The sequence below is a fragment of the Hylobates moloch genome, unplaced genomic scaffold (assembly GCF_009828535.3).
Source record: "Hylobates moloch isolate HMO894 unplaced genomic scaffold, HMol_V3 SCAFFOLD_2, whole genome shotgun sequence".
Classification (NCBI taxonomy): Eukaryota; Metazoa; Chordata; class Mammalia; order Primates; family Hylobatidae; genus Hylobates; species Hylobates moloch.
The window spans coordinates 163,318,948-163,332,957 of record NW_026652277.1 but is presented as its reverse complement, the minus strand read 5'-3'; the positions used below and the strand labels follow the sequence as shown (position 1 = coordinate 163,332,957).

The 14,010-nt window shown below is 42.8% G+C and overlaps 1 protein-coding gene across 3 annotated transcripts in view; it reads right to left on the bottom strand.

Moving 5' to 3' along the window:
- TIAM2 (TIAM Rac1 associated GEF 2) overlaps positions 1-14,010 on the bottom strand; it is a 168,646-nt gene that overhangs the window by 84,472 nt on the left and 70,164 nt on the right. For all 3 annotated transcript variants that reach the window (XM_032160946.2, XM_058435617.1, XM_032160955.2), the window contains 2 exons: positions 9,683-9,868; positions 8,859-9,005 (listed from right to left, as the gene is read on the bottom strand). In XM_032160946.2, coding sequence (XP_032016837.1) covers positions 8,859-9,005; positions 9,683-9,868 — 333 coding nt within the window. The remainder of the gene's footprint in view (positions 1-8,858; positions 9,006-9,682; positions 9,869-14,010) is intronic.

The window sequence follows — 14,010 nt, the reverse complement described above, 5'->3', positions numbered from 1 at the left end:
CCAAAAGGGAGTGGCATGCTTCTGCTCCACACGGGTGCTCACTTCCATCTCCTCTCTCTGCTGTACCAACCTTACAGAGTCAGTGCTGAAACATAGAAACCCTCCGACCCGGTTTGAAATGCCCCTCTCTTATGAATTCTCTCCTGTCTCTCCTTTCTCTGCCCTCAAGTCCTCTCACTTCGATGAGTTTACTCTCCTATGTCCCTGGTACAGCATCTGGCAAAGCCCAGCTCACAGGGGGGTCACTTCTAAGTCCCGCACCAGGAGAAGATGAATACCAGCAGAGGCTTTGCCTTCTGCATCCTCATTCTCCCTTAGCCATTAACACAGTGCGTCCCACACCCAGGACACACTCAGAACTTGAGTGCTGAGCTGGATACAACTAGAAATTCACAGTCTTATTACAGGCATGAAAGGTAAACGCTGTCTGTTTTCAGTATCTTACCCAAATCTGTTGACATAGTGTCAAGTTCTTAATGCTCTCTGGAAGCTTCGAGAAGAGAAATTAACAGATTATTGAAGGAGAGTAAGTTCCGGACAAGAGAAAAGTGTGCAGATAGATGGAAGGACGGAAGGACCAAAGAAATAATCCTATTAAAATCCATTAAACAAGGCGCTGTGCTACAACTGCTCTGAGCAATGGTTTTCTGATCTATACTGTCGACCCAAGATCTAGTGAACCACAGAAGAGAAGACGCCTATCAAAGCCAAGGCCATCAAAGAGTAAGACCCTCTCAAGAGACCCCCTCAATGAAAAGTTAAATGTAATTTTTGGTGTGTGTTAGGCAGACAGACAGACACACACACACACACACACACACACAACCCTCACAAATGTATACAGTTCAAGAAAAGTAAAACCTGGTTATTCAAAGGAAGCACCAAGAATTTAAAATTAATTTATTAGAACTAGAAAAAGAAAAAGCTACTTGGTGCTTACAGATCTCTTAGGTTGTTGTAAGCTTTGCCCATTTGGAGGGAAAGTTGGATTAATTCTCTGAAGGAAGGTCAATGCTATCCAAGTTGAAAATACACATGCTTTAGTTTCAGGAAGCCAGATGAAATATTCTCCAATATTCTTTTCATAAAAAGAACAGAGAATCCTAAAAATAAGCATCAAAAATGGAGCCATCTGGAAAACTCTTTTTCCAGGTTCCCCATTTCAAAGATGCTACTATGTTAAATTAATCTTTTTAACCACCCAGAATTCCATGGTTGGCTACCTTTGTCAGGACTGTTACACACCTACCATGCCTCCTACTCTACTTCCTCCCCTCAAAGAAAAATATATATATATATATATAGTTCCAACTAGCCTCTTCAAGGTTTCCTGGTCCTAAGAACGCAAATGGAGACAGAAAAAATACAATAATAGAAAGGCAATCCAGGTCAAATCTCAGCCTTGTTAGGGGCTGTTATCTAGTGCCTCTGCACTTCTGTTCCTTCACCTTCAAAAGAGGTTAAAAACACCAGCCTCGTGGGGTAGTTAGGAGACTGAGGGGAGGAATTGCATTTGAAAGACATAAATTGTAAAGATTTTTTTGGAAGTTGAGCCTGGATCACGGCATTATACTGTACTGGGCGTAACTACTGCATTTCAGCGATGGCCACTATAAAGAACTTCCTGAGAATCATCCAAAGCCCTGGGGCATTGTAGTGGCCACTGCTGCTCAGATCACCTTGCAGTCAGCTCCAACTGGCCATCACCACACGGGAACATCACTGGGCTGCAGCCACAGTCACTCCAGACTGACTAGTGAATGTCTGCAGATCACTTTAGCTCTCCTTGGAGGGCATTCCGCAGAAGTATTTTTTATTATTATTACATCAATGGTCCTGAAACCACATGTCAAATTACTTATGCTCAGTATGCAGCAAGGAGAAAAAATTGAAACTCCGTGTGTTCTCACAGCAGATGCTTTTGGATCAAATGGCTCGTAATTACTACTTGGATCACTGAAGGGAAGTGAGTAGCAAAATCACAATCTGGCTGTCACAAATGGGCCCACACCACCACAGTGGCTGATAAAAGGAAAGTCTATTTGCAAGGGAGATGAGGAGAAAACACAAAAGGGAGTTGCACACTCCCAGTTTTCTTAACAACAGTAAAATGTCATAGAAGAGAAAGTGTTTATTTCCTTCTTGGACTGAGGCCCACACATCGGTTGATACGAAAGAAAAACAAAGACGGATCTAGCTAGCTCGCTAGCTGTATGCATATATGTATACATATATATGCTATGTAGGGTTGCGTATTAATATTCTGTCTAAACAGATTACCATACTGTGGTGAAGATTAAGCTGTTTCATTCATAGTTTCCATTTAAGAAAATAATATTAGGGGGTTTGTTTTGGTTTTGGGGTTTTTTGGGGTTTTTTAGGTTTTTTTTCAGTTCACAGCTCATGACTAACATGACAATACTGCATTCACTCACTGCCACAGAAAGTTGGAACACCCCAAGCCAATTTTCCAGGAGAAGGGGCCAAGGCCCAGGGGCTGTCACAATTTCTGCAATGAAGCTTCCGGGGTTGCCGCCATCCGAGCCTTAGTGGGGACTTTGTTGTCACAATCTCCATGACAAACACCTCCCTTCAAAGGCCATGTAAGACTCACTATTACTCATCCAGACGTTCACTATGAAAAGCTTTCATTTTTGGCAAGCCAAAGTGTCCTCTAAAAAAATGTTCAAGTAAGACTGGCTTTATTCCAGCCTTAACAGATTTTGAATTCGGGTGACTCACTGTTGGGCTGTTATATGATGCATCAATTAGAGTGAAATAGTTTAAAATGCACACGGCCCCTCCCTCACAACAGCCTTTCTGTGTTATAGAAATGGGCAAAATGTACTTATTGTATAAAAATAGGTTTGTGCAGGTTACAAGTATTCTCCAAGAATGATTAGCAGATGAAAAGTAGCAAAATGAAATATTAATTATTTAGGCAGCTCAGGCAGAATTTTAAGTCCCAGAGATATAAAAAAACAAATTACACCCTTAGTTCTATCTGCCATTCTATCTGAATCTAGTTATCTGGGTACGACAGCACAGAAATTATAGAGGCTGCATTAAAATAGTCCTATAAATGAAAGGAATTTCTTCAGTATCCCTACATCACATGTAATGCTTAGCTAAAATAAATAGGAGTAACTGTTTAGATACACATGCTTAAAAAAACAAACGCAGAAATCATAGTTTTTCTCACTCCTTAGAGCATCGATGGGACCTGTTTATTTGAGCCCATCTTAAGCACTAAGCTTAATTCTCACCGTAAGTGGCTACGTGAGCAAAATTTATTTTCAAAGTCCAACATAAACTCTGTTAATAGGAAGTATACTGATGCTATCGTTTCATAACTTTCTTTTTTCAGGGATGGGGTCTTACTCTGTCACCCAGGTCAGAGTGCAGTGGCATGATCTTGGCTCACTGCAACCTCTGCCTCCCAGGCTCAAGCAATCCTCCCACCTCAGCCTCCCAGGAGCAAGCCACTACACTCGGCTAATTTTTTGCATTTTTTGTAGAGACAGGGTTTCACCATGTTGCCCAGGCTAGTCTCAAATGATCCACCTGACTCAGCCTCCCAAAATTCTGGGATTACAGGCACGAGCCACAATGCCAGGCCTCTTCACTTTCAAAGTAAGAATTTTACATTGTTATATAATGCTGGAAGAGATATGACCCTAAAATTATGGGCCTTTATTACAAATCAGTCATCCTCAGCCATTAAATGACTACATCTAATAGAAATAATTAATCATCAAATTTATTAAGCGAGTACTATATCCTTCGCAGTGTGCTATAGATTGAGAATATACTGATAATCATAGGGCATATATAAACTATATCGATTACAAGCTTTCCTGGGAGCCATGACATATGCACTTGACAGAGTAGCTAACAGTAAGAGACGGTAAGTGCAGAGTAAGAACTGGCTGGGCGCGGTGGCTCACGCCTGTAATCTCGGCACTTTGGGAGACTGAGGTGGCTGGATCGTGACGTCAAGAGTTCAAGACCAGCCTGGTCAACATAGTGAAACCCCATCTCTACTAAAAATACAAAAATTAGCCAGCCTTGCTGGCAGGTGCCTGTAATCCCAGCTACTCGGGAGGCTGAGGCAGGAGAACTGCTTCAACCTAGGAAGCGGAGGTTGCAGTGAGCCAAGATCACGCCACTGCACTCCAGCCTGGGCAACAGAGTGACATTCCATTTAAAAAAAAAAAAAATTATTTGGTGGAGGAGAAATTAGAGAAATAACACAGCTTCATGGGGATGTTGTGGGTTTGAAAAAGGCACTAGGAAGAGGCATAGGTACGTCCGGGATTTCATACTCTAGGATTTCATTCAGAAATCATTCTGAGGATTTGTTTGGTCAGAAGCAATTTTAGGGATGAGGAGACATTACTCAGGCTCCCCTTGACGGCACGTGGAGAGACACAGCATAGAATGTACTATCTATGTGAAGATCCCTGACAACCCTGAGAGGAAAATGCAATTTTGTATTCAATGAACTCTCAAATGAAGGTAAGTACTGCTGAGGAACAGAGATGTATAAATCAAAGACATTATTATGACTTCAGTCTAGTCGTGTCACTAATTTTAAAATGGAGTTATCATGAGGTTAGATACCCCCAAAACGCTTGGCATTCAAGACTATCTTTTTAGAGAATACCTACTGGGACCATTTTAATTATAAATCTATTTTCAAGGAGTTCATGTAAAGATTCTGAACCAGCATTCCTCGCTTAAGTTAGCATTTGTGGCCGGGTGCTGTGGCACACCCTGTAATCCCAGCACTTTGGGAGGCCGAGGTGGGTGGATCACGAGGTCAGGAGATCGAGACCATCCTGGCTAACACAGTGAAACCCCGTCTCTACTAAAAACACAAAAGATTAGCCAGGCGTGGTGGCAGGCACCTGCAGTCCCAGCTACTCAGGAGGCTGAGGCAGGAGAATGGCGTGAACCGGGAGGCGGAGCTTGCAGTGAGCCAAGATCGCGCCATTGCACTCCAGCCTGGGCAACAGAGTGAGACTCCGTCCCAAAAAAAAAAAAAAAAAAAAGTTAGCATTTGTGTCATTCATGTAAAACAAGATGACGGCCATCTATAGCAAAGTTTACCTCACTGGAGTTACTGGAGTTTTGAGGTAGCTGAGTTCCAGAAAATCCATGGCTGCCACTTGAATCAAATATCTGACAGATGGGGGAGGAAAAACACTAATGAAATAGCCCTGTAATATTCATTTGCCAGCTACCCTTTTTCATTATTTAAAAACTAAAGTTTTATAACATTTTAGAAGAGCTTCATATCACAATCTGTACTATTATTCTAATACACTTAAAGTTTTAATTTCCCACATAGTTACGTTTTACTTTTTTATGTCATCTATTATTTAAGTTGGCCTGTAATCCCAGCACTTTGGGAAGCTGAGGTGGGCAGGTCACCTGAGGTCAGGAGTTGAAGACCTGCCTGGCCAAAATAGTGAAACCCCATCTCCATTAAAAATGCAAAAATTAGCCGGGCGTGGTGGCACCCACCTGTGGTCCCAGCTACTCAGGAAGCTGAGGCAGAGAACTGCTTGAACCCGGGAGGCAGAGGTTGCAGTAAGCTGAGATCATGCCACTGCACTGCAGCCTGGGCAACAGCACAAGACTGTCTCAAATAAATAAATAAATAAGATTCTTGATATTGCTTTTAATCAAAAAGTACATGTTTCTGAAGGTGTGAAACAGAACCACCAAAATCAAGCTCATACCTGCTTTTTTTAATGTGCACAGAATAAACCTTGGAAGAAAATACAGCTAAATGTTAAAAGTGGTTTGTTTGGGTAGAAGAACTAAAAACAATTTGCCTTTTCCAAATTTCACCTTCTAAATTTTGTAGTGGCATAATAACATTAAAAACAATATAAACATTTAGAAATACCTACTAAATCAACTTCGTTCAGTTATATAAATACCGACACTGTAATTAGTTTCATATCTTTTTAAAACAAAAAATGTTCAACCAAATGCTTTTGTTTATCAAAAAAATCTATGTTGAGAACAAATTACCACACATGCTGGGTAAAAACCATATTAGGCTCATATCTAATTAGCAGAATATCTACATCTAAGAAAAATAAGCAAGTTATTTATCAAGTTATTGTTTAATTATATAGAATATACTGTCTTGATTAAAATACCTTAAGGACAGTAGTTAACCATCAAAGAAGTTCAGTTCACAAAGCATAAGCATTCGGCTTTATGGCTCAGGCCTGTAATCCTAGCACTTTGGGAGGTTGAGGTGGGAAGATGGATTGAGGCCAGAAGTCTGAGACTAGCCTGAGCAACACAGGGAGACTGCTCCCACCCCCATTTCTACAAAAACGATTTTTTTAAAAATAAAGAAAGCATAGGCCCACCATTAGCAAAGGGTTTGCAGTTGACTACAGTCAATAATGAGGAAATACATTTCCATTACAACCAACAAATAAGATTACTCTTTACAATTAAATTAAATTACAGGCTGGTCACAGTGGGAGGTAGAGGCAGGCAGATCACATGAAGCCAGAAGTTTGAGACCAGCCTGGCTAACATGGTGAAACCCTGTCTCTACTAAAAATATAAAAATTAGCTGAGTGTGGTGGCTCAAGCCTGTAGTCCCAGCTACTTGGGAGGCTGAGGCACAAGAATTGCTTGAACCCGGGATGTGGAGGTTGCAATGAGCCAAGATCGTGCCACTGCACTCCAGCCTGAGTGACAGAGAGACTCTCTGTCTCAAAAAAGAAAAAGAAAATTTAATTACAAGTAGAACCACAATTTTAAAATCTGATATTTTTGTATATGAGTATATAAACATGGTGGCCACATAAAAGAAGTTTCCTGTGATTCTGCTGTCTGTTAATCAACCAACCCACTCTCCACCACCTCTAACTTTATTGTTTCAAGGTTTTAAACACATCAAAGGAACTGATACTGGCCCTTTTACTTACCTAATTCACAAAAGCGTTATCAAATAAATAGCCATATACAAATTAGAAAACAAAGATCCAATAAAATGTGACTCTTTCCAATGATATTGAAAACATAATCAGAAAAACAGCAGCTCATTGAAAATAAAAGCAAAAACTTCAGATTTAATTGCAAACAATTTCCCTATTCACCTGAATGATCAGGTCATCATATAACTTATTTTTTCAACAGCTTTGAAACAGAATAATCCTAAAACATATCAATCAGCAAGATAAAATCCATTATCACGCACCTGCATCATGAAATACAGGTGCACCATGAAATACACATATTCAAAATGTTCTGAAAACAATGTACGATACTTGGGCCACATTTCACCAACATGTGCTTAGGCTATTTTTCCTTAATGAAAATGTTAGAAGAGGCCAGGCACGCTGGCTCACGCCTGTAATCAGCACTCTGGGAGGCCCAGGTGGGTGGATCACGCACCTGAGGTCAGGAGTTCACAACCAGTCTGGCCAACAGGTGAAACCCTGGCTCTACTAAAAATATAAAAACTAGCCAGGCATGGTGGTGTGCACCTGTAGTCTCAGCTACTCAGGAGTCTGAGGCAGGAGAATCGCTTGAACCCAGGAGGTAGAGGTTGCAGTGAGCCAAGATCACACCACTACACTCCAGTCTGGATGACAGAGCAAGACCATCTCAAAAAGAAAAAGAAAATGTTACAAGAGCCACCCCTCCCCAAGTGAAAATAAGAACCAGCAATTTTCCAGTGTTTCAAGACCGTGGACTTAGGCAGAAACTAGTTCCAGCCTGCCCTTTGGTGCTGGTGAACAGGGTAAGGTAAGTGATGTAACTAAACTCTTCAAGTGTCAGTCTCCTCGTCTCTAAAATGGGATGACAAAACCCCAAGGCCATGCTCTAAGGATTTAGTGAGCAAAATCCACAGCCCTATCAACAGAACTGAGCTGCCACTCCTCTGATTATTAATTTTCCATTTATTTTAATATAAAACCTATGAGAAAATAAATATTAGTACTAGAAGGAAGGAAAAGTGTGGATTATTTTCTGATTATTCTTATTTTTTCTGTTCTTAAGCACTGCACGCAGTGTGACTACCTCTTCAGGAGTGCCAGGATAGATACCGCAACTTGTGCAGTTTCATTGGGCAAAAAAAAAGTGCATGCTAAGAGTTTATTCCTTTGAATCAACTTTTCTTTTCTTTTTTTTTTTTTTTTTTGAGATGGAGTCTCGCTGTCGCCCAGGCTGGAGTGCAGTGGCGCGATCTCGGCTCACTGCAGGCTCCGCCCCCCGGGGTTCACGCCATTCTCCTGCCTCAGCCTCCCACGTAGCTGGGACTGCAGGCGCCCGCCACCTCGCCCGGCTAATTTTTTGTATTTTTAGTAGAGACGGGGTTTCGCCGTGTTAGCCAGGATGGTCTCAATCTCCTGACCTCGTGATCTGCCCGCCTCGGCCTCCCAAAGTGCTGGGATTACAGGCGTGAGCCACTGTGCCCGGCCTTCATTTTTATTTTTGAGACAGGGTCTAGCACTGTCACTCAGGCTGGAGTGCAGTGGCAAAATCATGGCTCATTGCAGCCTCGACCTCCCGGGCTCAAGCAATCTTCCCAATTCAGCCTCCCGAGTAGCTGGGACTATAGGCGCACACCACCACACTCGGCTATTTGTAGAGATGGAGTCTCACTCTGTTGCCCAGGCTGGTCTTGAACTCCTGGGCTTAGGTGATCCTCCTGCCTTGCCCTCCCAATGTGCTAGAATTACAGGCGTGAGCCACCCCACCTGGCCTGATTTCATTCTTAACAGAGAATGAACATTGATGATTTATAGCAGGCTGAAAATTAGGGGTTTCAGGAATTTCACTCTAGTCTGCTGTTCCCATGCTGAAGAGCTCACCTGAGTTATAGAAGGTCTCTTCTCCTTCCCTTTTCTGGCCAGTGTGTCCAGCCCTTTTAGCGAAGAAAATATTCCCTTCTTGTTTCTCCCTCGCTGGGTCAGTGACAGTGTCCTTTTCCGGAGAGCAGAGTCATCTCTAGAACATACCTAATGTAAAACAGTTTTAAAAAAACTAAAGGCTTAGTATTTGAGTGGCAGAAAAAATTAATAGTTGCCCTAAGGAAGTGAGCTCTGCTTGCTATAAACGCATTCTGACTATCGCCAAAAGCTCCTGCATGTCTGAAATACCAGGAAAGCATCCCCATATAGACCGCTCTCATCTGGATAACACAAGTCACGACATTCAGCTCTCTCCATGGTGGGCAGCGGTGTCAGCAAAACCGCTGCAGACCCCTAAGCTGAGCCAACACAACACACAGAAGCCACCAAAATGGGAATGACTTCAAAAAACCCGACAGGGCGCTCTGCAGGACAGAGAAAACAACCTTTAATCCATCCTTTAATCTTCGCGCCACTGTTGCCCCTTCTCCACGATCCCACTTTCCTGATGGTAGGTGGTGGAACACACAGAAAGGCAGAGATGAACATGCAGTAACCATCCACTAGCTGCTGGACTCTAGAATAAGCAGTAGAGAAACTGGGGGCTCTACAGCACGACATCTGGTCTCCTTCATCCCCAGGCCCATGGCCTCCGGGTGACCTGGCCTCTAGGTGTCAGTTGTTGGGTCAAGCCCCACAAGCGCCGATGGCAACAAGCCGAAGAAAGGGGAAGCATCCACAGCCCTCCCCGAATGCTGCAAAAACAGCCTTCCTCAGGAACTTACCAGAGCATGGAAAGAGGAAACAGACAAGATGCCCAGCCTGCCGAGGGCCAGCTTGGAGGGGCGGCTGGCAGCTGCAAGGAGACTCTTGGGGTTCGGTAACTCCCCACCTTGTAGGCTGGCCAGATAGCAGCGCATCCTGAACAGATCCATGTGAAATTTCTCAAGATTCTGCTCCCATTGCTGGATCTTAAAGCAAAAGCAGAGGTGATTTAAATAAAAATTAAAAGTTTTCATGGGTTAAAATGAAAATGTGATCCCTTTCACAAACTTGAAGAAAAAATTAGCTTCAGCTGGTCTGCATGGCTTAAATTAGCCTTTCCTGCTCACCCCATCTCAATCCCTTCCATCAAAATGCATGGGGTCCTTTGGGAGGCGAGGCGGGCAGATCACTGAAGGTCAGGCATACGAGACCAGCCTGACCAACATAGTGAAACCCCATCTCTACCAAAAAAAAAAAAAAAAAAATTAGCCGGGTGTGGTGGCAGACACCTGTAATCTCAGCTACTCTGGAGGCTGAGACAGGAGAATGGATTGAACCTAGGAGGTGGAGGTTGCAGTGAGCCAAGATCATGCCACTGCACTTCAGCCTGGGCAACCAAGCAAGACTCCGTCTCAAAAAAAAAAAAAAAAAAAATGCATTGGGTCATCCGGCACTTCGTTTCATCAGGATAGCCAAACAAAAACAAAAACCAAAAGCTGGTGGTCCCAATACAGTGACATGCCAAAAAGGCATGATGTTTGGAGAATGCCAACACTCTAAACCACCCTGACTGAAAACAGGATGCAATTTGCAAGTCAGCTTTTTCACTTTGCTTCATTTCCCTTCACATTTACAGTCCCTGATCCTAAACTGGATTAACTGAACTGCACACAAACAGACGCCAGATAAATAAAAGCAGTGACTTTATGTTTCTGTTCATTCTGAGTAAATGACTCAAAACAGTAAGAAGCAAATGGACTTCAGGGATAAGGACAAATAGAATGTTGTCCTTACTAAGAATACTCCTAAGTATCTTGGAGAAGAACTGCCATCTGTACATCTAAATAAAACTAAAGTATATGCAGCTGTTTACACCACAGAAGGTCCTATGAACTTCTTCAAAACTTAAGTCATGAGTTGGTAAAGCCAAACTCTGGGAGCCACTCTCCTTTCTGCCAAAGATGTCAAAATGCATTACCTACAAGTATTGCCTTCATGCAAAGATAAGTTATTAATAATAGGTGAAGAGAGGCTCTTGTGACTTGCCAACATAGGGACTCAGCAGAAGAATGAGAAGAACAGAAAGCTGTGATTCAAAAGGTGTTGAGAGCAATCTCAACACTCAAGAGAAGGTCTGTAAGTGAACGCTTGTAATAAAGGATGCAGTGTGAAGAGTTAGGTCATTTCAGGTACACCAGTTGCATCTCTAGTTCTGCCGTGTTGCTGAGCACCCAGATGGATCCCAGCCTTTCACACTAAGCTTTCTAGGTGAATCCTTCATTCTGCATAAATGATACTTTGAAGCATTTCCAACACTGGACACTCTGCCCCCTCCAGTCTCTCCTCATAGAAAAGTATTACAAATTCTGGGCATTCCCCAGACCTTCTCCAAGTTCTCTGTATCTATTTCTTAGGTTGGTCGCTGCACAACTTTTCTGCATGAAAGAAAAACAGTCACAAGATCTAAACAAAGAATTTCTTAATCATCATCATTTGTCAGCAAGACAGTGACGTTCCAAGGTGCATTGAAACAATGTCAACATCCATAAAGAATTTAACCTCACTTAAGATCCTGTATACCCATATTAGCAACGTGGTGGCCTACTGGTATCAGCCTTGAATGGACAGAATGACCTGTTGGCTTTCAAAAAATGCAGATGCCCAGGTCCTATGCCTGAAGATTCTATCCATTAGATCTGAGGCCTAGGAAAGTTTACATTTCATGAGCACCTTCTGGGATTCTGGTGCGTGGCCTTACTGATGACTCCTGTTCTATGCTAAAAGCCAGTTCAAATTGAAACTGCAAGTCTCTTCCTGGTCCTGCCATATTAGAGAATTCCAGATTCCAGGGTGATAGATGGGTACAAACCGACACCTTACTTAAGGTTCAGTAAAAACTATAATCTCAGTTCTGTTTCCCAAACATCTTCTCTCCAGATGATTCCTGAAAGTCCACAATTATAGATGGATTCCTTTGTCTTCTAATAATATGTAGATATTTCTAGATTGGATAATGCATTAAAGTTTATCACACTCATTTATGCCTCACTGTAAAACAGTTTATCAGATATTTTCTGAAGGTTGTATGGAGGGTGAAGATATAAGAGGAAAGAAAATGAATGAGTCAGCCAGGCACGGTGGCTCACGCCTGTAATCCCAGCACTTGGGAGAGGCTGAGGTGGGCAGACTGCTTGAGCCCAGGAGTTTGAGACCAGGCTGGGCAACATGGCGAAATCCTGTCTCTACAAAAAATACAGAAATTAGCCAGGCATGGTGGTGCATGCCTGTAGTCCCAGCTACTTGAGAGGCTGAGGTGGGAGGATCTCTTGAGCCCAAGAGGTGGAGGCTGCAGTGAATTGAGATCACACCATTGCAGTCCAGACTGGGTGACAGAGCGAGACTGTCTCCAAAAAGAAAAAAAGGAAAGAAAAAGAAAATGAATGAGTCACTGGGTACCAGAAGGTAAAGATGCCCATGCAATCCATGGTGGATTAAAAAGATAAAAAAGGCCGGGAGCAGTGGCTCACGTCTGTAATCCCAGCACTTCGGGAGGCCAAGGTGGGCAGATCATTTGAGGTCAGGAGTTCAAGACTAGCCTGACCAACATGGTGAAACCCCATCTCTACTAAAAATACAAATAAAAAAAATTAGCCAGGTGTGGTGGCGCACTCCTGTAATCCCAGCTACTCAGGAAGCTGAGGCAAGAGAATCGCTTGAACCCAGGAGGTGGAGGCTGCAGTGAGCTGAGATCGTACCACTGCACTCCAGCCTGGGCAACAGAGTGAGACTCCATCTCAGAAAAAAAAAAAAAAAAAGACAAAATAAAATAAAATCCAGGTCTATGCCAATCACCATAGACTGGGGAAGAAGACAATCTCTTGTATTTGCACTGAGTCCTGTAGTTTTAAAAGTATTTTTAACAGCACTATTTAATGTACTTAGGTGACTACACATCAAAGCAGCACTGAGACGTAAAGACAGTTCCATCCCAAATGATACACAGGGAATCGTAAAGTTTTGTCAGAAACAGTTTAATAATCTTCAGCACTCACAGACCTCTCCACCCAAATCTTGGGACAAAATACAGGTGAATTCAGAGGAAGAACATGGACCCAGATGCTTAGGTTTGTTGGAAAGTCAACAGGGCTGAGACACCCCAATAGCCCAAAGGAGACCTTATAAAAATCAAGACGTTTGTTGTCTTGATTATATTTAAGTTTCAAGACAACCAGTATCTCAATAAACTGTACACTGTAGAGTTCATTTAAAATTTAATTTAGTAGAAAATGCAAAGGAAAAGTAATCTTATGACTTCTCTATTTCAACAATGTTCCTTATCCTTCTTATCCTTATCCTGACTGGAGCGTGCGTTTGTTTGTTTTTGTTTTGAGACACGGTCTCACTCTGATACCCTGGCTGGGGATGCAGTGGCACATTGCTGGCTCACTGCAACCTCTGCTTCCTGCGCTCAAGTGATCCTCCCAACTCAGCCTCTCAAGACCACAAGTATATGCCACCATGCTTGGCTAATTGTTGCATTTTTCTGTAGAGACAGGGTTTCGCCATGTTGCCCAGGCTGGTCTCAAACTCCTGAGCTCAAAGCGGTCCACCTGTGTAATGGTTAATATTACGTACCAACTTGATTGGGCCATGGGGTGCCCAGATATTTAGTCAAACATTATTCTGGGTATGTCTCCGAGGATGTTTTGGGAGATATTAACATTTAAATGGGTAGATGAGGAGTGCAGATTGCCTTCCATAATGCGGGTGGGCCTCATCCAATCTGGTGACCACCTGAAGAGGACAAAAAGGCTGACACCCCCCTCAAGTAACAGAGAGCTCCTCCTGCCTGACAGCCTTCAAAATGGGACACTGGCTTTTTTTCCCCCTTGGCTTTGGACTTGAACGAAACATGGGCTCTTCCTCAATCTTGAGCCTGCCAGTATTCAGCCTAGAACTACACCATTGGCTGTCTTCATTCTCATGCCTTAGACTCAGACTGGAACTATACCATTGGCTCTCCCAGGTCTCTAGCTTACTGACTTAGCCTGCAGATCTTGGGACTTGCTCTTCTCCATAACTATTTCTTATAATAAAACTCTCTCATTCTCTCCCTACACAAACACAT